Source organism: Aspergillus melleus (assembly GCF_016097325.1).
Source record: "Aspergillus melleus strain CBS 546.65 chromosome Unknown contig4, whole genome shotgun sequence".
NCBI classification, from domain to species: Eukaryota; Fungi; Ascomycota; class Eurotiomycetes; order Eurotiales; family Aspergillaceae; genus Aspergillus; species Aspergillus melleus.
Window position 1 is genome coordinate 4,643,170 of NW_025763373.1, and position 26,808 is coordinate 4,669,977.

At 50.3% G+C, this 26,808-nt stretch overlaps 8 protein-coding genes across 8 annotated transcripts; 4 read left to right on the plus strand and 4 right to left on the minus strand.

Annotated features, from left to right (window-relative positions):
- Positions 1-255: 255 nt before the first annotated feature.
- Positions 256-993, plus strand: LDX57_008372 (uncharacterized protein; the record flags this gene model as incomplete). Its single annotated transcript, XM_046090096.1, has 1 exon — positions 256-993. One exon carries the CDS (start codon positions 256-258, stop codon positions 991-993), a length of 738 nt encoding a protein of 245 aa, XP_045946068.1.
- Positions 994-1,675: 682 nt separating this feature from the next.
- On the plus strand, positions 1,676-3,784 carry LDX57_008373 (uncharacterized protein; the record flags this gene model as incomplete). Its single annotated transcript, XM_046090097.1, has 1 exon — positions 1,676-3,784. The coding sequence occupies one exon, from the start codon at positions 1,676-1,678 to the stop codon at positions 3,782-3,784; it is 2,109 nt and encodes a 702-aa protein (XP_045946069.1).
- Positions 3,785-4,090: 306 nt separating this feature from the next.
- Positions 4,091-4,915, minus strand: LDX57_008374 (uncharacterized protein; the record flags this gene model as incomplete). Its single annotated transcript, XM_046090098.1, has 1 exon — positions 4,091-4,915. The coding sequence occupies one exon, from the start codon at positions 4,913-4,915 to the stop codon at positions 4,091-4,093; it is 825 nt and encodes a 274-aa protein (XP_045946070.1).
- A 646-nt stretch (positions 4,916-5,561) lies between these two features.
- Positions 5,562-7,270, minus strand: LDX57_008375 (Zn(II)2Cys6 transcription factor domain-containing protein). The gene is made up of 4 exons (XM_046090099.1): positions 7,149-7,270; positions 6,554-7,072; positions 6,338-6,472; positions 5,562-6,254 (listed from the first exon to the last, which is right to left on the minus strand). The coding sequence occupies exons 1-4, from the start codon at positions 7,203-7,205 to the stop codon at positions 5,577-5,579; spliced, it is 1,389 nt and encodes a 462-aa protein (XP_045946071.1). The 5' UTR covers positions 7,206-7,270; the 3' UTR covers positions 5,562-5,576.
- A 3,127-nt stretch (positions 7,271-10,397) lies between these two features.
- On the minus strand, positions 10,398-12,944 carry LDX57_008376 (uncharacterized protein; the record flags this gene model as incomplete). Its single annotated transcript, XM_046090100.1, has 1 exon — positions 10,398-12,944. The coding sequence occupies one exon, from the start codon at positions 12,942-12,944 to the stop codon at positions 10,398-10,400; it is 2,547 nt and encodes an 848-aa protein (XP_045946072.1).
- Positions 12,945-14,289: 1,345 nt separating this feature from the next.
- Positions 14,290-15,499, minus strand: LDX57_008377 (dTDP-4-dehydrorhamnose reductase family protein; the record flags this gene model as incomplete). The annotated part of the gene is made up of 4 exons (XM_046090101.1): positions 14,290-14,320; positions 14,407-15,118; positions 15,196-15,215; positions 15,288-15,499. The coding sequence occupies 4 exons, from the start codon at positions 15,497-15,499 to the stop codon at positions 14,290-14,292; spliced, it is 975 nt and encodes a 324-aa protein (XP_045946073.1).
- A 3,703-nt stretch (positions 15,500-19,202) lies between these two features.
- LDX57_008378 (uncharacterized protein) lies at positions 19,203-20,159 on the plus strand (the record flags this gene model as incomplete). Its single annotated transcript, XM_046090102.1, has 2 exons — positions 19,203-19,335; positions 19,390-20,159. The coding sequence occupies 2 exons, from the start codon at positions 19,203-19,205 to the stop codon at positions 20,157-20,159; spliced, it is 903 nt and encodes a 300-aa protein (XP_045946074.1).
- Positions 20,160-23,024: 2,865 nt separating this feature from the next.
- LDX57_008379 (uncharacterized protein) lies at positions 23,025-24,377 on the plus strand. The gene has a single exon (XM_046090103.1). The coding sequence runs from the start codon at positions 23,173-23,175 to the stop codon at positions 24,115-24,117; it is 945 nt and encodes a 314-aa protein (XP_045946075.1). The 5' UTR covers positions 23,025-23,172; the 3' UTR covers positions 24,118-24,377.
- Positions 24,378-26,808: the final 2,431 nt, after the last annotated feature.

Genomic DNA, 26,808 nt, shown 5'->3' on the forward strand with positions numbered 1-26,808 from the left:
AATGGCTTTTTCTTCTTTTCAGCCATCGCGGAGGTGGGGCCGTTCTGATGAAATCGCATCTTACTGGATCTTGGTGGTTCGGAATACGAGGCGTCGGGTTGTAGCCCCCATACGCGGGAAATGGTGCATGGAATGTGAAAGTGGTACAAAAAGGGGTCAAGTCGTTGGATTTAAATCCCATGTGGTTATCCTTTCTTCTTGCTCGTTGTTGAAAGCATCACTTAATCTCCCTTACTCGTGACACCCCGTCTCACCATGAAGCTCGCAACTGCTCTCCCTCTCACCCTCCTCTCCGCGATCACGCTCCTCCCATCCACCTCAGCATGGAAATTTACCTGGCGCGACGACGAGGGGAACGAGTCTACTGAGTCCGGAAAGGGCCCGCACGCATGCACAAAGATCCAACATGCCGAGGGAGAGGAATTCGCTTGGAATAACCAAGGGAACAAGAATATCGGCATCTATTTATACACCTCGTCGGATTGTTCGGGGAGTCTTGCCGGTTGGTCATCCAATATCTGGGAGAAGGAATCTTCGAGAGACCTTCTTAGTTTCAAGGTCGCGAATGAGGGCGCAACAACAACGGCCGATGCTACGGCTACGGAATCTCATACTAGTTCTGCCGATGCTACGAAAACAGCTACGGCTACGGCTACGGCTACGAATTTGACAAGCGGCGGGGCTTCCAATTCGACTGTGTCTGGGTCCTCGAGTGCGGTCGGATCCAAGACCAAGACGAAGACTGACACGAGCGCGACGGCTTCGAGCTCCCCTGCGTCGAGCAAAACAGCCTCGGGCTCTACTGCGGAAAGCTCGGGATCGAGTGCAACTGCGACAGGGGAGTCAGGATCGAGTACCCCGTCTTCTACCGCCTCTGCGACTGATGGGGCTTCGACGGACGAGTCTTCTGCGTCTTCGCTTTCGAAGCATAATGCTGCGATAGCTGTTACCGGGCTAGTCTTGGGTATCGCGACATATGAATGGGTGATTTAGGCCTGTGTCGACGAAGGGCAGGGCAAACGCGCGATAGGTCACAAGGCATACAATACGATCTGGATGAAGCAATCGAGCTTGAGAAACTTACTTGTCACCACTTTTCTTCATATGTTATTGAGCTTTTCTGAGCAATCACTGTTATGTCATAATTAACCAATTTAATCACTACCAATGGAAGAATTTGCATGGAAGATTTCAACATGACCCACGCTCAACCTGTCTTGCACGGCTAGAACTTGCTTTAGCCTTAGCGTATGGTCTTCTCCCATACTACCTTAGAGATACACCGATTTCCGCATAGAGTCATCCGACCCCGAGCCCTAATCCATTCCCTGGCTTGGCTGCCAATATGACACTCCCCGTTCTTCCCGGATTCCATTCGCCCGATGTCGATCTCTACCGTATCAGGAATCCCCGCAGTGGCTTTCCTTTTTAGGGTCATATATCTCAGATTAAACATGGCATTAAAGGAGCATAAAATGCGTTGTTGCTGAACCCGGGACAATGCTGTGCCGATGAACACTTGATCTTCAGATGCTTTCGTCATAATGGCTCCCGAATTGGCGCCCTGGATATCTAAATATTAGATAACGATGAGGTAGACGGGACACAACTATATATACCTTCAAGAAACCTATTGAGTAATTCCAACTCAAATGCAAGCAGGCCTATCTCTACAATGCGAACCCATATACTCTACGCCCTTCTCGCACCCGTCTCTCTCGCCCTACACACCCTCCATTCCCCAGACTTCAACATCGCCATCGACGACACCACCGGCGCCGTCCTCTCCATCTCCCACCCCAAAGACAATGCCAGCATGAACTGGATCAGCGGGCCGCGCAACGCGCCCTGGCAACCACAAGGAAGCCGCTGGGGGCTGGGATACGCGGACGTGGGCAGCCTAAAGCGGATGTACTGGAGCGAACCCACTATCTCGGGCGACGATAAAAAGGTGACGACGGTGTACCAAGCCGAGGCCTTGAAATTGGCCGTCACGAGGGAGGTCAAGGATACGGGCTCCTTCGAAGAATGTTACGCGTTCATGAACGCCGGCGACGAGGCACTTAAACTGAACGCAGCCGGCACGGACTCCTTGGCCATTTACACGCCGTTTAATGACCATTACACCAACACAACGGATGTGCTGGAGCATCGCGCGCATGCGCATATCTGGGCCTCTGGGGGCAGTTCGTCATGGGTGAAGATGACGAGGATGGGGCTGCGGGGACCGCATTTGGGTCTTGTGTTGACGGAAGGGAAGTTGGCTGGGTATAGTGTTGAAGCGAGGGATACGGTCACATCGTCGAACACGAGAGGCGTGTTTCTGTTGCATCCGGATCTTGCGGAATTGGGAGCGAAGGAGACGAGTCGTGTTTGCTGGAGTATGTTCTGGCATCGCGATTGGGAGGATTTCTTCGAGAAGGGGAGTCAAAGATCGAAACAGCTTGTGCAGGTGGAGGTTGACCCGCTTACGGCGTTTGTTGGGGAGAATGTGAATGTGACTGTTCATAAGGGGTCGTGGAGCGATGTCTCGCTTGATGGAGTCAAATTGACTCCGTCGAGGAATGGCAGCCTTTACAAGACCTCTATCCGTGCGAGTAAGGTTGGAGAGCGAAAGCTCACGCTAACTACTAGTGATGGCAATGATGAACACAACTCTACTATTGTGCTTAACACTGTTTCAAACCTCGAGACGATCATTCAGAAACGCACCGAGTTCATCGCCAAACACCAACATCTCAGCACATCCTTCTCTGACCCCCACAAGGCCGGCGCATTCGCCGTCTACGACAACCAGATGAACGCCCCGGTGACATTCGACACAGCATCGGATCGCAACACCGCGCGCGAAAGAGTCGGGATGGGCGTGCTCTTTGCCCGCTGGCTTCAAAGAACCAACGACACTCAGCTCCTCGACTCTCTGCGTATCTACTACGACTATGTCATCAACCATCTCCAAGACGAGTCCGGATACGTCTACACCCGACCTATAGGCTCCGGGACTGAGTCAAAGCGCCTCTACAACTGGCCCAACGTGATGCAGTTGCACCTGAACATGGCCAAGCTCGATAACAGCCCCGTCACGAGCCATGGAAACTACACCGCGACGCCTCACCAACGACTCCTCGACACAATCGAGAACTTCCACTCCGAAGGCGGCATCGATCTTTACGCTATCAGCCTCCCTATTTACGAGGGACTCACCTATCTCTGGTCCGTCGGCGACAAGAAAGCCTACACCCGCGTCCATAACCTCTTCAGCGCCCACGGGGCCAACATCGCCCGACTGGGCGAGAACTATCCCCCGTTCGAAGTCAACTACGAACAATCGATTGTTGCGCCAGCCGCGAACATGCTATTTGAGTTGTATCGGATCACTAACGCCACGAGGTGGCTCGATGCTGCCAAACCGCACTTCGAACGTCTCCTCGCGTTCGGCGGCCGCCAGCCGGACCACCATCTCTATGACGTCGCGATCCGACACTGGGATGGATACTGGTTCGGGAAGGACCGTATGTGGGGTGACACGTTTCCGCATTACTGGAGCACGTTGACGGCTATCGCGATGCATCATTATGCGAAGGCGACGGGGGAGAAGATGTATGAGCGGCGGGCGGAGGGGATCTTGAGGTCGAATATGGTGTTGTTTACGGATGAGGGGAGGGGTCATTGTGCTTTTGTTTATCCGACGAGCGTGAATGGGAGGAAGGGGTATTATAATGATCCGTATGCGAATGATCAGGATTGGGCGTTGTCGAATTGGTTGCAGGTGCTGGATGGGTAGGATGGTTGAGGTAGTGTACCCTCAGTTTGTCTGGCGCGATGCGACATATGCCATACATAGAGCGAGTATTGAATTTCTCATATAACTACCTCCTTCGCCATTCGGCATGTTCATAAATAGACCTATTCCAAGGTAGAAGGAAATTCTATTCGTCTGTCAAGCTATCGAGACTCCTTTCTATAGAAACCAGAAATCCGTCCACTTGTACATTCTAAGCAGAAAAACCAACATACAATCTATCCCTGAACACAAACCTCAACCCTATTCTATCCTAAGTATATACTCCAGTACACTGTACACAACCCCCTAAATCCCCGCCACAGCCCCCGCAACCTCCACGCCCGCCTCCATCATCCCCCTCGTCCCCACCATAACCACCAACGCCGACAACACAACAACATCCATAACCGGCTCCGGCAACGGCACGAAAATCTCCAACCTCTTCCCCTTCGCCTTCGCCTTCTTGGACCCGCTCAACGCCGACAACCCACTTATCACTTTGATCTTCGCCAGCTTGCGACCGGATCCGGAGTCCTCGAGCAGCTCGAGAGATGTGCCCGTGAGTTGGTTCGCTTTCCATTTGCAGGTTCCGAGGATCGGGTGCGTGAGGGTGAAGTTGCCGGATAGGGAGGAGTATTTGACGGGGAAGGGGGTGCTGGTGAGCGTGCAGTCGGTTGTGGAGGAGAAGCTGTGCATTATGGCGGTGCCGAGGGGGGGTTGTTGATTTGGGTGGGAGGAGCCGCGGAAGAGGGTGATGTGGGGTTTGCTGTATTTGTTGATTTTTGCTGTGTATTGGGGTTGGGAGTGGGGGTTTGTGTCTGGGGTGAGGATGGTTAGGGAGGAGTCGTGTGGTGAGGAGGTGATGGATAGGGTTGAGGGGGGTGTGGTTTGTTGGTAGGGTTGGGGTGATGGTGGTGGAGGAGTGTGTGAGTAGTGGATGTTGTTGTTGTGGTTGTTGTAGTGGGAGTTTTGAGGCTGTTGTGTAGGTGGGGGATAGATGTAGTTCTGAGGTGGTCCTGGCGGGTAGTTGTAGTTGTAATTTGGAGGACCGGGAGGGTGAGGATAGTTATAGTTTGGAGGATAACAGTGTGGTGGTGGCGATGGTAGAGAGTTGGAGTAGTAGGAGTTCATGTTGAGCTGTTCTTGACTAAATGAACTTATATGTCCTTAATAGGTGGGTAGAAAACAGGTAGTAGAAGTAGAAGTAGCAGTGTAGCAGTGGCACCAGTAGTAAATATAAAAAGTAGTGGTAAACACTATCTATACAATGACAAAATAGTATAAGATGTATGTTCAACCCAAAACTTGCCATCTCTCTAAACAAGGGTGCAATTCCCTTTATATACCTACCTTCCATCTATTACAGCCCCATCTGCGACATTCTGCAATCTCGCACACAGCCTTGTCGAAGATCAACCAGATCAACGACTTCGTATCCTCGGATTATCGGCGGCACATCGCGCCCAAACCGGTTAGCGGATGGCCTTGGCAGTGGCAAGATTGAGCTTAGGCTGCCTAAGGCCTCGTGTCTTCTGCAGAGCTTGAGCGGTATTCACTCCTTCTGGAAGGTCATGGCGCTGTTTCATGTTCTCGTTACCTATTTGGGCGGGGTGGAGTTCGGTTATAGTATGCATTGCAGTACCGATTCAGATACACAGTTGTATTTCATTTACATAGTGCATAGTGCATAGCGTAGTTTAACTCAACAGATGTAACGCAATGTATCCTACCTCTAAGACACCCGTACCCCTCTACTACATATAAACCCCTTCTCCGGTCCATCTCCAGAGTCTTACACACCAACTTTCCCATCCACCCTCTCCGTCCCCAACTTCCTCCTCAACCCATCAAACTTCCTCGCCAACCAAACCCCCCCAGCCAACCAATTCGCCTCACTAAAGTCCTTCTGATACTCCATCAAAATCGCCAGCGCCTGCGCCTTCTTCGTCTCATCCGTCGTCGCAGACCACGCCGACGCCAGACAAAGCGGCATATACGCCGACCCCAATGGCCTGTGTCGCGCCGCCTCAACCGCCAGGATCATCATCTCGTCAAAGATGTACGCCCCGTCCGCGGCGAGGGTTGCGTCATCGGGGTCGAATTCACTGAGGATCCGGTTCAGCATGATCCCTAGCGCCATGAGGATGCCATACGCGGCTTGGTAGCGCGTCAACTTGCGCATGGCCACGATGCCCGGGTCGGCGTCTGGCGTCGGGAACAGGGCTAAGGATGTTTCGGTTAGGAGGGAGCGCAGACGAGGCATGTCCGCGCGCATGGCTGTGTAGGTGGCTTCGATCTCGAAGACGTGTTGTTCCGGGGAACGGATGAATTGGGGCATGCTGGCGAGGTTGCGGAGCATGAGGCTGGGGAAGGGGCTCGCTTTTGTGGGCTGCGGGGGGAAGTATCTTTCGCAGATGATGGAGAACCAGGGGTAGATTTTTATGCGCGGGTTGAATGTGCTTTCGAGGAGCTGATTGTATGTCAGATCAGATCAGATCAGATGGCGGATGGCGGGATCGATGAGAAGAAGGGTGAGAAGAGGGTCATACATACCACTGGGACGGAAAAGGTAAGGAGCATTTCCTTGATGAATCCTCCCTGCCAATTCTGCGTCACGGCCATGCTCAATAAATGGGCCATCGCTTCCCCGTGACTGACATAGTTATCGTCCTGCTTGCCGAGCCAGCTCTACTTCATCCGTTAGTCTTCCCCTACATCCACATACACATACACCACACGACTCTGACAAGCGCGAACTAGGCAACTGACCTGACAAATCATAATCAAATAAATCCCACACAACGTCTCTGCCGTCCTCGTCTTCACCGGATCCTCCAACGCAAACCGCAACGTCTTCAACGCATGCACATAGCTCCCCAACGCCTCGGCCGACGGCCGATGCGTATGAATCGCCGAATAGCCATGCGTGAACGCCACGACCGACGCGTCCAGCACCGCATTACTGCCGAGTCGTCGCGGGAGATCCTTCAGGAACTCGCCGTAGTAGATGACTTCGTAGCGCACGTCGGACATGTCTAGGAGCGTCGCCATGGCTGTTGTTGCGGTTGTGATTGAGTTGTGAGGAGAGCGGGGGACGTCGATTGCCCAGCGGTTAGTACTGGGAGGGGTGGGAGGACTACTACTGGGGGTGGTGGTCGTGGTGCGTCGAGCGGACGAGTCCCGCCAGACGACCATTTGGTCTTTGAATTTGAAGCGGCGTTGCCCGCTGCCTATGCAGGGGATGTTGAGACGTGAGCATCGCGAACAGGTTGGTTTGGTTTGATCGCACTGTTCGTTTGTCAGTTCCCTGGCTCAGATTCACCTACCTAGCCTTATCTGGGTAGGGTAGTCTAGGTAATTTCACCTTCTTCTTCTGCCTGCGACAAGCCTCGCAGCCCCGACCGGATGGAACGCCAGGCATACTGCTCTTTTCTACCCAAGTCAATCCAATATATCGCGACAGCGATATGTCCAGTTTAAAAGTGAGCGATGACGCAAATTGACAGACACAAAACCGCCCCGTCGTAGCGTTCAGCCTCGTGTTTGCCCGCTTGGCAATGGGGCGCCTTACCTCATCGCTTTGGGGATAATGATTGGTGAGGGGTGTGGAAAGGGGCGAGGGTAATTGGGAGTTGGCCATTGTGAGAAGGGAGAGCCATATTTAGGTCTCATTAGTTCCAATGTTTATGGGATGACTTTATCGGGGTTTAGGTTGATTGTTACGTATTTGTGTTGTTGGGTCTGACTTTGGTATGAGATTTTTGGTGGGTTGATTGTCTTATTTAGTTTGTTCTTAATTCTATTTAGGTTTTCTGCGTTTTATAAGTCAAATATACTACCGTCTCACCACTTGTTAGCTGCCTGTCAACCCATTCTGGCCGTTCCCTTACGGTGTAGATGTACTCTAGAAGACCTGCATTCTTCCTACAAACATCAATCAATCGATCAAGTGAATATTGATCAGACCATCCGTCCCTGCAGAACGCTATATATTCTACTCCAGTCTGAACCTATCAAGCAGGAATCCATCCTATTGAAATATGAATATTAACACGAAAGAACGACTTTAGTTGATTGTGATTCAAATCTATAAAATTGATATTCTAACGTTCTTTTGTATGTTTGATAAATTGACTGTATGCTTGGGCGTATATTTCGCTCCCTGAGTCCTAGTCACACTTGCGCGACAATATTTCTAAAAAGAAAAAAAAAATACATTAGTACGTGCAACCGTAGCGGAATTTTCTCCCGCGCTGCACAATAGTTATAGAAGTCAGGAGAGGTAGTAGTTTAAACAAATCACCTCCTAGAAGCATACCGCCCTGAAGATCAACATAAGTAATATATAGCCATAGTATTTCAATCTAGATGCCAGACCACCTTATCTAAACCATCTATCTAACGTAATCGGTAAGCGAGCGCCGCATGCAAGCGAGCGCCGCAGCTCACGCGTTTTGGCTCCGGTCGAAAACCTCACTCAATTCAACTACCAGCCATGCCTCCAAAAGCGCGTCAAAAGGCTAGAAATCTAGCTGAGCAAGAAGGCAGGATCCTATTAGCGATTTCTGCTATTCAAAAGGATGAAATCCGCAGTATTCGTGAGGCAGGTCGTATCTTTAATATTCCTGAGAGAACCCTCCGTCGACGGTTTAGTGGTATCCCAACACGTCTTGAAACACGCGCCAACTCCCATAAAATGACTCAAAATGAGGAGATTTCGCTTGTACGATGGATCCTACCGCTTATTCAACGTGGAGCACCTCCCCGACCGTCTCATGTACGAGAAATGGCCAATATTCTTCTTGCTGCCCGTGATACTACACCTCTTCAATTAGTCGGACAGAAATGGGTCTACAACTTCGTCCAAAGGCATGATGAATTGAAGACATGCTTTTCTAGACGATACGACTATCGGCGTGCCCAATGTGAAGACTCTAAGGTTATTAGGGAGTGGTTTGACCGTGTACAAATCACTATAATGCAGCATGGGATTGTATCTGAAGATATCTACAACTTTGACGAGACTGGCTTTGCTATGGGCCTAGTAGCTACTGCTCGGGTAGTTACTAGAGCTGATTTCTATGGTAGAGCACGTCTTGTATAGCCAGGAAATCGGGAATGGGTTACTTACTTCTATTGAGTGTATTAGCTCTTCTGGATGGGCGCTTCCATTTTGTATAATCTTCAAGGGAAAGGTCCATATAGAAGGCTGGTATCAGAGTGATCTACCACCTGACTGGAGGATTGAAGTCAGCCCAAATGGCTGGACTAGTGATGAAATAAGCCTTCGCTGGCTTAAGAATCTCTTTATTCCTATCACTATTAGTCGTACAACTGGGAAATATCGTCTTCTAGTTCTTGATGGCCATGGCAGTCATCTGACACCTCAGTTCGACCAGATATGTAGTGAGAATAATATTATTCCTATCTGTATGCCTGCTCATTCATCACATCTACTACAACCTCTAGATGTTGGCTGCTTTTCACCACTGAAGGGTGCATACGGACATCTAGTGGAAAAACAGATGCGCCTTAGAATCAATCATATTGACAAGCTTGATTTTCTTAAGGCATTTCCTAAGGCACGTACAGAGACTTTTACTGCTAGCAATATCTGCAATGGTTTCTCTGCTACTGGGCTAGTTCCATATAATCCAGAGCGAGTGCTCAGTCAGTTGAATATTCAACTAAGGACTCCTACACCATCAGGCAGTCGGTCAACCAATTCAGTGCCTAAGACACCCTATACCACTAGGCAGCTTGAGAAGCAGGCATCTACAGTAAAAAGAAAGCTTCTTGAAAGGCGTACGCAGCAAGGAACACGCTCACAGAGTCCTACCTCTTCCTTAGAGGTACGATTGGACAAGATTATCAAATGCAGCGAATTAGCCCTAAATGAGGCAGCTCTTGCGCGTCAAGAAATTCGTGATTTACGAGCTGCAAATGAGAAGCAGCTTCAAAAGAAGAAAAAGTCTACTAAGCAACTTACTGCTTCAGAGGGTCTTTCTATTCAGGAGGGTCAGGAGCGATTTCAGCAGGAGAATCAGGTCTCTGAAGCTCAAGATACTGGACCTAGGGATCCAGGGCTTCTTGCAGTTGGGCCCCGTGTACGCGCTCCACCGCAGTGTTCTAATTGTCATATTCGGGGGCATACTAGGGTTAGATGTCCTAATCCACCTAGTAATTAGTTTGATATAGAAATGCGATTGTTTTGTTGGTAAAAAGGTGCTTAAATCTCACCTAGTCGTGGAAATCGGGTGGAGGTGCGGCGCTCGCTTGCATGCGGCGCTCGCTTACCGATTACGTTAGTAACTATGCTATTGTACTTATCATGGTATGAAATGGTATGGTATCTCGGCCGAAATACACAATCAAAAACAAAGACGACAAAAACAGAAAAACAAGCTCACTACCTTAGATGTCCCTAAGGTAGTCAGCGAAGGCTAAGCGTAGGTAATGGTTAATCCAACCCAACGCCAAACACCAAATGCGAGAATGCGAGAATGCAGGGACGGGGGTCGTGATCATCATGAGGGAAATTGGTAGAATCGATCAAGGGATTTGGTTGTATTTTCTTTTCTTTTGGTTTGTTGTTTGCGTCGACTGTCCAACTCTATAATCCCCGAAGTAGACTCCCCTGCGTAAACGGATTCTCAGGAGACATATCCAGCATCGGTTTCGTAGCGAGTCGATCACCTGTCGCAACACCATGACCAACAGGAATACCGTTATTCGTTAACGCGGCGATCTGTGCAGATCGCGTCATCAGACTGTTCGGGATGAAAGGGTCTTCGCGCTGCGTGGCGTCCGCGGGAGATGTAGCGGTTATTGGGGACGCCGGGGTAGACGAGTTGTAGTGTCGTGGTTGGGCGCTGTTGCTACGGGCCGTGTTGGAGCGGTTACGCGTGCGTGTGGTGAGTTCGGTCGACGAGGACAGGTCGAGCGGTGCGGGAGGCGGAGGAGCTGGACGGCGCCAGGTCGTGGCGGACGGAACGGCAATTCCGCCAGGGGCGTCGCGGCCGGTGGCGGCGTCGATGAGCAGCGTTCCTGGCTCGACGGCCACGCCGCGTCCCTTGCGCGCGTGCTGAGGTGGTTCTTGGTAGACTGGGGTCAGGTCAACGAGGGGTTTGTTTTTGTTGACGGATTGTGAACGCTTCAGGCCGGCTGGGTCGGGCGCGTGTGTCGAGGTCATCGTGTTCGAGCGGCTGTTGGGTCGGCTGGACGAGGGTCCGTTCGTCGGACGGCGTGTCATGGTTCCGATGAGGCCTTGCGCGGCGAACGGATCGTCAATGGCTTTCTTTTCGCGCTCTTCGCGTTCTTTCATCGCGCGGTGGCGTAGGGTGTAGCTTCGTCCGAGCAGGCCGGAGGACGTGAACGGGGAGTCGTCGGGGGAGGATGATGTCGACGGGAGCGGTGGCACGTCGGGCTCGTCAGCGAGGAGTTTGGGGAAGGATGATGGGGGAGGCGCATGCTCGCGCGTGCTCTTCTTGCGCGAGAACAGCTCTTTCGATTTCGATGACTTGGTCCGGTCCAGGGCGGTTCCCTCGCAGCCGGATGTCTCAGGGGAGTCCATGTTCATGTTCAGCAACGGCTTGAAGGGCTTCGTGGCGGGCGACACTTCATCTGGAGGAGATTCGATCTTGTCTTCCGCGCCGGCACCCAGCATGTTGACCAAGTACCAGCTGCGCCAGGCATGGACGGCGCGGTGCCAGGCGTCAGCGACCCCCTTATCGTTGGTACAGAAGAAATGAACGAAGTTCTCCGTGGAGAGAAACATGCTCGACTTCTGCTGACTCTTAATCGCCTGGCACATCTTCTTCGGGGGCTTGATGTTATTGGACAGATAGCCCGGGGTGGGCGAGTAGATGTCGAAATCCGACAGATGGCAGATATTCGTCGACTCCTGGCCATTCTCCTTCTTGGACTGAGTCACCTGGCCGTCCGAGCGCAGCGTGATGAACCGTTTATCCCACTTGCGCGGCCGTTGCGAGTAGTACATGTGCAACGTCACTTCCGCGGGCTGACCCGCCGGCACGCAGTGGGCGTCCAGCATCGTCAGCGCTTCAAGACTGGCCGCCGGCACGATGATCAGTGTGTTCTCCCGATCGTGCGCCCACGAGTTCATCACGTCGCGCACGTACTCGTACCGGCGCAGAGGTCGCTCCAGGCCCAATTCCGTAAAGGATTCCATGAGGATGAATTTCAACGGGTCAATGTCCCCGGCGAGACACTCCCCGGCCAGAAATAGGAGATCCTGCGCGGAGGTCGACGGCGTGACGGATAGCCGCATGGACGTTTTGCGATAGCGCACAACCACCTGTCGCTCGCCCGCATTGACCGCCGAAACGGGCGCGTCGAAGCCCGGGTGTCGATTGCCCACACTCGTGTCGATGGCCTGCGCCGCTTCCTCGGCCGGTCTCGCAGAGGAAACCTTGGTCGTCTCCTTCAACGAATGCCGTCGGGGCTCCTGACTCGACCGACGTCGACTGGTCGCTCTGGTCCGGCTCTCCCCATCCGTAAGATACGGTCTGTCCTCGCGATCGCGCGTCGCCGCTCTATCGCGGGTGGACGGTCGTCGTGGTGCCGCGGCGCTAGTCGCAGTCGCAGTAGTAGCAGTGTTGGTAGCCGTAGCCGTAGTCGTAGTAGTAGTCTTCTTCATCTTCTCCCCCCCAGTCAACCGATCCATCGCATTCTGCCGATGATGGTCGCGCACATCCTCATCCTCGCTATCCTCCACGTAGACCAATTTCTCCGCGCGCACCGCCGCATCCCTCTGTCTGCGTCTCTCGCTCTGCTCGCGCCCAGCCGACCCGTTCTCCCTCCCCTGCGTCGCCGACGCAGGACCCCTGTACGCCAAGCCCCGATCGGCCGGCACGGGCGGCGCACTCGCATTCGTCTCGGTCGCCCGCTGGCGACGATATCGCGACATGCTCCGTTTCACCGTCGTGGCGGACATGGTCGCAGTCGGGGTCGGGGCGATCGCTTGCTGCTGCTGCACGGAGGTATCGATGGGCGGGAGTGGAGGGTGGTGATGGTGGTGATGAGGGGATGCGACAAATTCGGGTCTCTTGGAGGCGGCTTTTCGGACGGATCGATAGCGCGAGAATTTGGCGGGCGCTGCGGCCGCGCCAGCCACGTCGGGGTTTTTTTCCATCGCCATGGTCGTGTGCTTTATGGCTAGAAGTAGATCGGACTTTGTGCGAGAGAAAGGGTAGGATAGGGAAGGGATGTGTTCTTGTTTTTTTCAATGATCAGGAATATCTTGTAAGGGCACGAGATGCATCGTATTCCCCCTTGTTGTAGGGCAGGACAGGGATAGCAAGGGAATTTTTTTCCTTCTTGTAATTTTTTTTTCTCTCTCTCTCTTTCGTTCCTGATCGCAAACGTCCAAAGGGTCTAGAAAGTCGGAATGTCGATCAAAACTGGATCCGAGTCGGGAGTTGGGCTGAGAGGAGTTAAGATCAGTTGGCCTGGTGGATTTTGCGACGGGCGGGTTTTGTTGGTGCAAGACGGACAACGGTCGAGTTGGAGATTGATAATTGATTGATTGTTGATTGAATAAGTCCTCCGGGAATTGGAAACGAAGGAAAGAAATAAAGAACGCAGGAGGGTCCAAAATATGAAAAATCTCGTCCCCCGGTTCCAGTGTGTCCTTCTCTTCTCCACCCCCTGATTGCTGCAGGTTTGTTTCACCGGCGTTTAATCACTTCATCGTCGTCGCGATGAAGAGGGGAGGTTGAAAAGGGGGCTGCATGAACAGGAGACAACGAGACCAAGAGGGAATCGCAATTGTGCGGAGAGACCCGACCAGACGGAGTAGGGAAAAATAGAATGGGGCGTTAAAAAAAAAGAAAGAAAAGGTGTAGATCGGGCGTGGCAACGGAGTATGGACTTTGGATCTCAGAAGTAAATGAAGACAAGTAAGGGGCGGAGGGGGGAAATTGGCGATAGTCGGGTTAATAATAAGGCTGGCCAGAGAGAAGTGAATCGTGGGATCTAATAAAAGGATCCGCTATAGGTCGAAGTGAATACGATATGCCATTTTAAAATTAAACACGGCGTCGCACAGTAATTTCCGGGGAAAAAAAAGGATTGTTGGAGTCTTGGAGATGGCTGGACTGCCGTTAGCGTCAAGCTACGAGGTTTAGCCAGTTTAGCGCCCTGCCAAACAGGAATTGTATGAGTCGGAAATCTTCAAATCAAGGCATGTTTTCTTGGAGTTGTGGTTATGATGATGATGATTGATATCCAGGTCTCTTGGCAGTTGACGTGCCATCCCCTACACTGTACTTCCAGTCTTCCACTCTTCTCCGCCGTCGATCTCTGGTTATATCCTCTCGACTATTGCCTATTATTGGTGCTTGCGGTTTCTTTGTTACCATATCCCTAATCCTTAATCCCTGATCCCTATCCTTATCCCTATCCCTGTCCTATTCCTATTCTTATCCCATCCTATCCAACCCCCTCCCGAGTACTCCGAAGTTGTTAGTTGACCCTGGGCACACTTATTTTTTGTATGCCCCCAAGTTCTTGCGCCTAATTATGCAACCCCTCGTTAGTCTCCAACATGTCTAGGAATAGCTCCCTCCACTAGGAGCATCTCAGATCACAATCACACTTACCACCACGCCACAAAATCCACCGTGCTCACATCGATGCCAAGATCCTGCAAGGTCTTGGTCGACAGGTGCGTATCGTAGGGTCGCTGCACACTCGCATTCGGGTCATTGCCCTGCTTGTTCCGCTTCATCCCCACCAGCGACAATCCCAGCACCTCCGCCAGCTTCTCGCAGATCTCGTACTTGGTCATGCGGTCCTCCGACGAGAACTGCAGGATGGTGGGCAGTGTTCGCTTCTGCGCCCGCTCCTTGATGCACTTGATCACCACGTCGCGACACACCCGCGCCACGTCCTCCGTGTTGGTCGGATACCGCAGCGCCCAGTCGTCCATGCCGACGTTGGCATTCTCGTCCTGCGACTTCCACACCGCGTCGACGAGCGTGTTGACCGCGCTCTCGCCGTTGTCCTTGGCCGTGCCGTAGAGCACGGGCACCCGCAGCACGATCCCCAGCGAACTCTCCTTTGTGGCCTCCAGCACCGCCAGCTCCCCGTCGCGCTTCAGCTGCCCGTACAGGTTCGGCGGGTTGGTCGCGGCATCGGCTTCGTAGGGCGCGTCGCCTTCCTTGCCCGGGAACACGTAGTCGGTGGAAATGTAGATGAGCAGGGCGCCGCTGGCTGCGGTCGCTTCGGCCAGCGTCCGGGTGGCTTCCACGTTAACGCGACGGGCCTTTTCGGGATCTTTCTCGCAGAGATCGGGCGACCGGTTGGCGGCGCCTAGAACGCAGGGAAGGATTGAGTTTTAGTGAGGGGTCAGGTAGGGAGAACGGGGTCAGTCATGGATTTTCACGCACAATGGATCACAACCTGCGGTCTGAGGGATTTTATCAATTCGCATTAGTCAATTCTTTCAAGGGTCCAGGGTCCAGGGTCAAAAAACACGTACTTAGCCTCATCCAACAATCTCTTAATATCAGCCTCGTTCTCCAAATCGGCCTTCAATATCGTCGGCGGGGCAGCTCGCGAGAAACCCTGTCCGACGACCAAACAGCCGGAGTGCTTGAAGGTGTTGAAGATCTGACGGCCCAGCAGGCCGGTGGCACCGGTAACGAGAACATTCGTCGACATGATGGTGGATGTTGTGTTGAAGGAGGACATGGTCGTGGTGGGGGGAGAAGGTGAAGGATGTGGTTGACGGCGGGGACGGAAATGACGTAAAGCGATTTGTTGTCCTGAGGATCTCGACGGTGGACCCTTTTGTTCGCCCGATGACGATGAAGATGGATGCGGTCGCCGGTGTAGATTCCTCCGGTCGGCTGGAGGTGGATTCTAGAATGCGATCGCAGCGCAGGAACAGGTTGCCTTGGTTTCTTGGCTTGGGTGGTGTTGTCTTGTTGGTTTTGTGTCGTTCAGCACACTCTTCTTTTTATGTTATGTAGGGAACAATCATAATAGATAATTAAGTATACTAAAGAGTACTATAACGTAAAAGTACCTCGATTTGGCCATTAGATGAACATATCTCTTTCAATAACTCTACTCATAGATATGACGTCTCGACCCCACAAAAATATAGATCGCAGTCGCACCGACACTTTTTGAGCAAGATTTTCTAGAAACCCGACTTTTTGGGGTCGGACTTACAAGCCCTATCAGTCTCTAGTCTCGGTATTGTAGGGGAGTATGTGTTTGTTTGAATATTTTCCCACAAGGTTTCGTGCATGAGAATTTTTTTCGTTAGCATTGACAAAACAGTTTGTTAAGCGATTGTTGTCGATCTTGGTTTTCGAGGAATTACTTACACCGCGGTCAAGTCCATGATGAATTGAAGGGCGATTTGATCAATACTGAATTGATCGATTGATTAATTGATGTAGGAAGAAACGAGGTCTTCAACGGTATTGCCTATCTAAAAAGTGCCTCGGGATAAGCAAACGGCGAAATGCTTGGCATATTGCCTCAGGCATCAAAATGCCACCACGCAAAAAGTGGATTAGGCTTTTATACATCTTAAACAGAACAACAATGGGGGCCTACGTTGTGAGAAACAAGAGATCTAGCCACGGGGATAGGCACTGCGCCGATCAAGAGCAAACCGAAAAGGTCGCTGAACTTCTGAAAAGACGTTGGGGGGAAAGGTGTTCGGGTGGAATCATGGAATGGCGAATGTCTGGGAAATGCCTCAGCCATGCACGCAACACATCAAACCGCTGTACTTATCTAGACCAACACAGCTCCACGCGGTCTTTTCTCCCGAAAAGTTCGGGTAGTAAAATAGGATAAACAGATGTATAGAGTCTCTATGTCTGTTTGTTTTATTCGGCTTCTCCGTTTCCACGCTTCCGTGCCCAGGAGCAACAACTAGGGGCTCGCAAACGTGCCCGTGCGCAAAAGGAAGATATTTCCGACGTGGACACGGCATTACCGAAGGGGCAACCAAGGGATAGGGACTCAAGAACGGGATACCACGCTAGGCTTGATGGTATTTGATGGTCTTTATATCATCTATCATTCCTCAAGTTATTCTCACAGTTTTATACCATTTGTCCGCAAATGCGAGGACATACACTCAGTAATCTTTTGATGCGTTGCGCACTCGAATCGATCCGGTTGGGAGGTGTTAGACGGTTGTGTAGATGGATATTGTGGCAAATACAAAGATGTACACGGTCAATGAAAATCACTCTTCGAAACCTCAGAAGAAGAGCTCGAACGGTAGTCGCTACTTCAACGCTCACGCTTGCTCTGTCTTTCCCTCTCGACAGATCTGTCGTCTTCTGAGCTTACCTGTTCCGGAGGAGTCTGGGGTCGACGACGTTTCAAAGCGCCCGGTCGAACCCGATTAACTGAGCCTTGGAATTGCGTCAACGACTGTTGCCTTGCTTCGGCGCTAGAGAGAAAATCAAAGAGTTGCTTTGATGTAATGAGAATCTGTCGGTCGAGACCAGCATTACCTTTATAGAGATCATCTGTTGCAAAGTCCCTCAATGATAGCTGTATCAGACCTCCCTTAACTGGAAGTTCACAGTCTGTCCGAAAGGGCTACGTATCTGTTAGCATCCAATTGTCGGATATTTTGGTTCTGAAGTAACCGTACTTGCGCCTTTACCATCGTGGTCGCCTGGAGCTTCTCCATACCATCGACTGTTATATATCCCGGTCTCCATATGATCACAGTTGCTCTCTTGGAGCTTAAATTGATATCCAAGATAATGACCGTGTTAACGCTTCTGTTAGTGTTTAAAATATACTTGTCCGCCAGATGGAATGCATGTTGGCTCTTTTGTGAATAACAAATTTCCACAATTACACCGGGATAGTGTAACTGGCGATGACCAAATGATGTTTCTGGCTCCCGTCTGGCATAGAGCTGTCTTCTATCCTCTGTGTCTTGGGGTATTAAGATTCGGGAAGTGACAAAATGCTCGATCTCGTTGGCAAAATCACCAACGGGCCTACCGATTTGTTAGAATTGCCTTGAAATTTTATCGATAACCCTTGTACAAAAAATAACATATAGAGAACTTGACATTCAGATTGCTAAGCAATAATGACAAGGATCATAGTCGTACCTAGAGACATTTATCTGAGTACGCCTGTCTCCAATGTGGCAGAACCTAGAAATACTCACCTAACTTTGTCTTCCGCATAGTTCCGAAGAGATTCGTCAGCATTTAACAGGCGCAAGACTTGCATATAATCATCCAGCTGGAGTCGACGCTCGCACCACGGCTGTGACCGATGACCTGCTCGATGGAGTTGCAAAAAGTTCACAACACTTTGAGCACTGTTCGACAGCGGCTTTTGTTGCGTAGGCGGCGGCTCAATGACACTCCCTGGTGGAGTAATTCCAGCAGCCATGGGCGTTACTCTGAGAAGTCCACGTCGAGTCGTTGTGAGGTGTTTGTTTATGCCGGGAAAGGAAGGGGGAGCTGCAGCGTCACGTGGCGTTGACGAGCTAGTCGAACATCGCGCGACACGATTGAATTTGTCACCATGCGAAGTGATGAAGCGATGCCAAAAGACTAATGGACATTTCCATGGATAATGCTGCCATCTAATGAAGGTGTCAGTAGACTCCGTCAGATAAATTGCCCGTCAAAACACGCGCTAAGAATCCCGTTCCCGTTCCCGTTAGCGTCTTGGCACGCTGTAAAATGCTCATATAATGCGGGAAGCTCACTAAGTATGAATCTCTACGGATTCACTCAGAGATAGAATCTTGTCTCAATAGCTTACTTTATCGTGGCCCATCTAACTCAATATATATGTCACCCAACAAACCACTATATTCTGGGTCACTCCCATAAACGTGCATCCGTGTGCTTATCATGGCGCGTTATTCTAGCATAAACATAGCTGCTCATCCTGTCATCCCTTCTTTTCTACCAACTATATTCCCCTAGTTTTTGACACCATATCCGCGTTCACCATGCATTTACCGCTTTTCAAAGCTTGAGTCTTTTGATTTGTCCACGCGACCAAGCTCTATCCGTTCTTATTCATCAACAGCAATGTCGCGCGGCGAACCAAAGTACAACTGGATTGATGGCGCAGAATCACTTGAAAAATACAGGGCCGGCGGCTATCATCCTGTCATGATTGGCGACATACTACACGGGCGCTACCGCATTGTAGACAAGCTGGGTTTGGTGGGTATTCCACTATTTGGCTGGCCCAGGATACTCGCTTGGAGCAGTACGTTGCTATCAAAGTCGGCATAGCAGACGCACTTCCCCATGAAACTAAGATCCTTCGGGTCCTTTCGCATTCATCCGTACATCCAGGCCGACTATCAATGCCATTCCCCTTGGATGAATTCACGCTGCATGGTCCTAATGGGACACATCCATGCTATACGATGGCTCTTGCACAGTGCAATCTCAGAGAGGTCTCTTTCAGCCGTCTGTTTCCTCTCGAAGTTGCGCGAGCCCTGTCAGGTGGTCTTATTCTGGCTACTGCGTATACCCATTCACAGGGTTATATTCATGGAGGTCTGTCATCTTAACCTTTACAGCTATACTCTCAACTAACCTTGTTTCTACTAGACATCCATCTTCGTAACGTTTTAGTCAAACTCCCATCAATTATTGATCAGCTTTCGATCGAGCAACTGTATGAGGAATATGGGGAGCCTGAGACAGTTCCTGTTACAGCACGCGATGGAAAGCCACTCCCGCCCAACGTCCCTGCGACAGCAGTGATACCACTCTACCTTGGGAAAGATGCAGAAGACTTCACCCTTCCAGACGCGTGCGTAATTCTTAGTGACTTTGGCGAAGCATTCGGCGTAGATGAGGTTCGTCGGGGCGAAGACTGCCACACCCCGCTTGCAATGCGGCCTCCCGAAGCCCGGTTCCAACCACAGGGCCCCCTTACGTATTCAGCAGATATCTGGAGCTTAGCCACCACGATCTGGGAGATTCTTGGCATGAAGGCCATATTCAGCAGCGAGTTTGCAACTGCAGATGAGGTGATATCTCAGCAGATCGATGTTCTGGGATCTATGCCTCGAGATTGGTGGAAAGGTTGGGAAGAACGGAGTCAATTCTTCGATGAGGATGGATGTCCAAAGGCGGGCCGCTATGTGTGGCCTCACATCGATCAGGCGTTTGAGGAAGGAGTGCAGATGTATCGACGAAAAGGTAGTCGAGTATGCGAGTTTGACGGGGAGGAGGCGGCAGCCATTCTAGAGTTGATTAAACGAATGCTGGCCTTTCGACCGGAAGAGCGACCAACCGCCGAAGAAGTCCTGAAATCGGACTGGATGGTGAAATGGGTAATGCCAGATTTCAACAGGAGCTTGTACTTCGAATAGAAATGTTATTTCAATGATGATATCGGTGATGTGCTATGCAAGTTCTACCATAGTCGTCCAGAGAACTGTCTGAGTACTATACATGTAGAATTTCATCTAGACGCTATTAGCCGCTGATATATAGAAATATGATTTAACTAACTAGTGCAGAGCAAATCACATTCACGACCAAACGATAAATTAAACACTGTCATGCAGACAAGTTAAGGTTGTCGAGGATGTAGAAGAAATGTTGAATTTAACGCAATAAACTTAAGCCTGGAGATCATGTATGATGAAAATCCTATGCATTGGGAATAGACTAGTCTTTAGACTCTGACAAGTAAGGTTAGTCTAAGGTTGTTTCTATTAAGGAATGACGTTGACATTGTGGCCGCCAGTTATATAGATATTGGCAGGAGTATTGTTGAAATATCACGCAGATGCCAAACCCAGCTGTTGTAGGACAGACACCAACACACCAACACACCGCTAAGCCACGCTTCTTCATCTTGCTCAATCAGACTCTCTGGTGCAACCAGAAAGGGGAAAAAAAGGAAAGCCAAAAAACATACAACAGCCGGGATTCGCTGGTGGTTACCCACCCAACTACTAACCGGCCGGCGTGAGGCTTAAGTACGGCTGAGCGGACGGGAAGCCCTGTTCTCCACACCCTGTGGTCGTATGTAGTTAATCTAACTAGTTAGTAATATATATTATAGTCTCTGATAAAGCCAGGAAAAAAGTGATCTAGCGCGAAAGTATTAGGAACGAGTAAATCTAGTGATAAGCCGAGAGGGAAAAAGTCTACATTTTCCGATTTCCATTTTTGCTAGTGCGTTCATAGCGATTTCAAGTCTCCGGCTTACATGCCTACCATGCCCGAGCAATCCAGAGAGAAGCACGATTTTCGATCTAAGGTCCGGGTGCGCTGATCCTAGCGTCTGATGTATATATCAGATCCTATCTTGGACTTCAAGGCACCATGAAGCCACCTCGTACGCCTCCAGCGGGAGCCCTTCCAACATGAATACAGCCCTTGGTGGACCTTCATCATGAGTGGCCAGCCTAGCAAGTGAGGATGTCTATCCTTTTACCCCTCAAGTTATAAGCCGGTCTGAGGCTTGACCTTGTTCAATCGCCACATGACACGACTAGAGCTTTGTATACAATCTATCAAACACCTTCTCACCGGCCTTATCAAGCACCAAGTCCACCCACAAAAAGCTCTTGAGAACAGCCCTAGTATCCGTCCATGTTCTCAGACCGAGTGTGTGCACAGTTTGTACCACCAGCGCTCGCAACCATTCCTGATCTTGTTCCTCAAGTACTGAACAGCACGTTATAAAGAGGGACCAAAGAAGGAGACTGGCCTGTTGGACTGACGGCGGGAACGTCTGCTCCAATAAACAAGTTTTGAGCTTCTCCGCAAGGTAAGTCATCTTACTACCAATTCCAGGTGTTTGGATCAGGAGCGGCCTCATAAATGCAAGCATGGATAGCCTCAATAGTTCGTGAAGAGGGGGGGTACATTGCAAAGAGAGCAGTCGGTAAGGTGCCGACCTGCTGAAATGTAGGAAAGACGTGACCACCAGCTTGGCCCCTGTGGTCGTGGCATTGTTGGCGAGTGTAGAAAATTCCCGGATATCGGCCCAAACGTTCAGGAGCCTTGGATCAGGCCGTGGATGTACCATATTCAGCTCCGGAAAAAGGGTAGTCAGTCTACCCTGAGCGATATGTGGACCCCAGGAGATGTTTTCGACGAAGCGCAACTTGCTACCAGTGCCAGCGGCTAGATAAATATCGATCCTGAGCCAGGTGTTGATGTTAGCAAGAGCAAACTACCATAACAAGTCCAATGTATGATACACTCACGTTTTCGCTTTATGCTCTATTGCCTCTCGATCGATAAGTGAGCTCCAGCCCCCGCTTAGTTCAACCATTCTATGTAGCCCGTCCATATGCTTTGCAGCTGCTTCGAGATCCCCTGCCATAACGCCTGCAAGTGCCAAAATCCCGACAATAGTCATGGTGGAACTTTTGATTGCCTCTGCCTTATCCTGCAGACTTTGCTGGAGATACTGGAGAGTCTTTGCTAAATGAAATCGAGCTACTGATCCGTATGAGACCCCCAGTGACATATCGTGAAACGCCTGTGCAGTGAATATGATGGAGTGAATCATGGCAGGAGTCTGGGAAATATCTGCGAAACAAAACATTCTGTCTGGGTGGCTATTGTCTGTGACGGTGTCTAAAGCATGCATTGCTGGTTTGATGGCGGTCAACGCTAGGACCGTCAGAAATCTGGCTGTTCTGAAAAGCAACGAGTGGGCTCAATAGCTACCTCGAAAAAGAAGATTAAACATGTAAGGCTTGATTTCGGTCCTGTAGTTGAAAAGAGACAGTTCCGATGCCACCTTCCGAGGCGTCGTGAGCACCCATTCCTTCGCATCTGCAGAAGCCCATTGTTCAGATGGCGAAACTGCTGCCGCCGCTCTCGACTTGGCCTCTGTGGCGTTCTTGACCTTACGTGTGTTCTTCCCAAGCATGACATGGCTGCGGATCAATTTCCGGGTCTGCCGGTCTGGCTTGTCGAGTGACGTGGTGATGATAAACGGGTGCATCTGTTAGGAGCCGTATGGGTTGGATAGCCTCAAGTGAAACAGGGGCCCCACGAGACCCGTTCTCAATATAAATCGCGTCTGACGTTTGCCGCCTGGGGAGGGGCGATGCATGCTGACAGACATTGCCAAGCAGCCTAAGCTGATATTGTATTCCGTTCTCGGCATAGCCGCTGGCGGGCAGGATCATCATTTACCCTATTAGGAAAACAATCCAGATATTTACAATAGACGATAACAATAAACCTGAGAGATGCTGGCTGAACAAGAACCGGGCTTTGAGATGACCGTCGCTTTTGGACAACGGAAGCTGGTGTATAAATACTCTCGCCACGCACGTCTTGTGTCCTTCTGTCAACCTGGGTCTCCCTATTCTTACCCAGATCCATATTCTGCGCAGACTTGACGCCAAAATGCCTTGCAACAACAGTCCTGCCAGCTTCAACCCCGAAACTGACATTCCTCCACTGGATGGCAGAGTGATCCTCATTACAGGAGGCACCCATGGTCTGGGCAAACAGTCTGTCCTCGAGTTTGCTCGACACAATCCTCGCGAGATCTGGCTCGCAGCCCGTAACGAGGTCCAGGCCAGAACTGTCGCCAACGAGATAGCGCAGACTGTTCCCGGGGCGACTATTCGTATCCTCGAATTAGATCTCACTTCATTTTCATCGGTCGAGAAGGCAGCGAAGACATTCCTGTCGGCCTGTGACCGGCTGGACATTCTCATGCTCAACGCCGGCATCATGGCCGTGCCACCCGGAACAACCAACGAAGGCTACGAGATCCAGTTTGGCACCAACCACATGGGCCATGCGCTTCTGACCAAGCTGTTGTTGCCAATCCTCGATAACACCATCAACACCACCCCCAGCGCAGACGTGCGCGTCGTCTCGGTTTCGTCCAATGGGCACCGTTACCTTCGGCGGGGAGGCTTCCGCTTCGACTCCCTCACCACCACGGCGGATGACATGGGTGCCTATGAACGGTACTATCAAAGCAAGCTAGCGAATGTGCTGTGGGTGAAACAAATGGCGGTACTGTATCCGCAGTTTCGGGTTGCGGCTGTTCACCCGGGCGTTGTGCAGACCCATCTGGCGGCTGGAGCGACAGCCTCTCCCATCATGCTACGGGCGTTCGCGAAGGTCGCATACAAGCTGTTTAGACCAGTGGAGGAGGGGGTCCGAAATCAACTCTGGGCCTCTGTCGCACGGGACGTCCATAGTGGGGAGTACTATGAGCCCGTTGGTGTGGGAGGTCGGACTAGTGAAGACGGAAAGGACAGGAAGCTGGCACAAGAGCTGTGGGAATGGACGGAGAGCGAACTGAACAGGTATCTTGCTAGGTCCGTTCAGTGAATAGTAGGCTTTGACAATGGCTGTTTTCCTGTCTACGGCTGATTGCATGTTTCGTGTTGAGAGGGTTTATGTGCTGTTTTGTGTTCAACAATTTTCACTAAGGTAATTTATCAGCCAGCATCAGGGGTTTGTAGCGCGATGGAAATACGAGCCCAGTAATGGGTTGGTATATCTGGTTGGGATGTTAAAGCATATAATTATGATATAATTATCAACAATATCATGTAGTTAATCATCTGCACTGACTGGAGACTATTGCAAAGTTAATATACAGTTGATGATGATGATGATAATGATAATTGCATTATATCCCAATATCTGCTCCCTGACGGGACTCCTTCCGGATAGAAACTATGTAGTTATAATATATACTGATATTGGATGCTGTTAAGAAAGTGCCAAATCGCGATCTTGCTCTTCCGATCCAAAGTCTACTTAGCAAGAGAACGAGGTTCTTCACAACAGCATGGGCGCCAGAAAGTTCCTCAAGGTTCCCATCTCTCGCCTAAGACGTCGCACAATTCAGAGCGAGTCCCCTAGAAGCGAATATGTATCATCATAATGTAGCTTGCTTTATAGAGAGAGAAAGTATCTCGATGGCCAAACCAAGAGTGGCAAGGAACATCCAATATCCTACCGGACCCGACAGCAACAGTCTCTAGTAAGAAGCTCTTAGTTGGCTTACTACTGAAGATAGAGTCATAGTGTTTAATGAGTCAACGATTCTAACAGACACGGATCGCCTACCGGAGGCTTTGCTCGAAAGTATGAAGCAACGCGCGATATATATGAGTCTAGAGGGTGGATCTTTAAGTGAGGAAAACATCTCATAGGTATAAGAGGCCTTGTCATTAAGATATTTAATGATTAGAAAGATTTCACTAAATTAGCGATATTGTTGTAAATGCGGATCCTGTCTAAACTGGATGGACTATCATAGACGGCGGTTAGACCTTTATTAGTCTCCAAGTATTTGGTGATGCTGACGAAATCGGTTGGTTTGTCGTTTAATTTGCGTGAGGATGGAGGATCGGAGGATTTCACCTCTTGAGTCCCTCCGGGCTGGGGAGAAACTTGTTGATTTTGAGGAGACGGCAGATTGGCCCCTTTGGGTTTGGTGGAATTGACTACACACAGCGCGGGGTCGTTCCAAATAGCTGTGGATGCGTACTTCCAGAGGTTGATCTGGTTATACCAGATATGTAGCGTCTATAAAATGCGGCAGTCCGCGGATTCGTAGACGAATTGGACCGATATGTTGGTACTGTTACAAATCTGATCTTGAAAATTAATATTTATATAGTGAAAAGCAAAATCAATAGTTCGATTGAGAAATTAGTTTGTGATTAATTAATATATATATCTTGCATTTTTTATGACAATCAGCAGAGTAGAATGCAGCACTGCAAGTGCCGGCTGAGGCTTGCATACGCCGGTAGATGAAACGGCCTCCAACAGCTACTGTATGTACACCGGCTTGGTAGTGCATCATTTCGAGGAAGACAGCGCAGGCCGAGGAATAGAGGCCATTGCTTAGCTGGAGACAGAAATGTTAACATATGGGAAAATCGCGTGGCTCGAATCGCTCATCTTCCCAGCCATCTACCTGTGCCCCAAGACCCTGCGAGTTGATGGGTTTGCTCGTCAGGTTGTATCCCCCCTACCGGGAAGCACTTGTCAATCACTATTTCAAAGGGTAAGAGGAAGAAATCGAGCCTTTTATAAATTTCTCAAGAATAAGAATTTCAACGACCATCAATTGACGCTATACGTAGTATGCAATTTTAGGCCAAAAGAATAGCCTGAACGCGACGGGAAGATTTAACTAGATTGCCAAAATGACATCTGTCTCTCCAAGCAGGCAAGCAACGTCCACAACGATACCGGCTCTTATGCTCTCTCCTCTATGAACGAAGGATGCAATAATTCATCTTGCTCGGCCTTACAAGAAGCGGAGAATTATCGGCTCAATCAGAGACCCATGATGCTGCAGATCATCCATTGCAGCGCTTACATGGAACAAGAAAGCTCCCGACTTGTAGGTCTCGAACTACCTTGGCAGCGAAGACGATGATTCAGCGGCTACGCGAAATCAAGGAGATGTCATGAAGGGAAAGGAGCTCACAGCGCATAGACTAGTGTGGTAGATATACGATAGGCCTGTAGCAGCCGTTGCTATACAGGCGTTGCTTTCGAATTTCCCTGATGTGTGCTCTATTTCGGGATTATAGGACACGGTTGTCTTGATACAAGGATCTCTTCTGCCCGGCGAAGCGCCTGTATAATTGATTGTTTCAGTAGATAGGCTCCACCAGATTGATTGATTTCCATTAGTCTTTCTCCTTTAGCTTTCCTCTTCCCACGACGATCGCTCGCTCCCTTGCCCTCTCTTGCCAGGGCGCGTATAAGCTCTTTGGCTCAATTCTGGCATTCGATACCCGTTAATCTTTTACGTTTAATATCCCTATACTTGTACCTGCATATCTGGCTATGCAAAGAGAGTGGGGAAAGCGACACCAATTGAATATTAGCCCGGTGCAACATCGAAACCATGCGCAGATGCCGAGAAACGGAGCGTTTCTGATGGAACAACATGATCCAATGATACTACACCCACAGTTCAGCTGTGAGTCAGTGCAGCGGTTCGTGTGACGGAGGAAATTCTCAACTGGCCTCTGACCGGTGAATCCT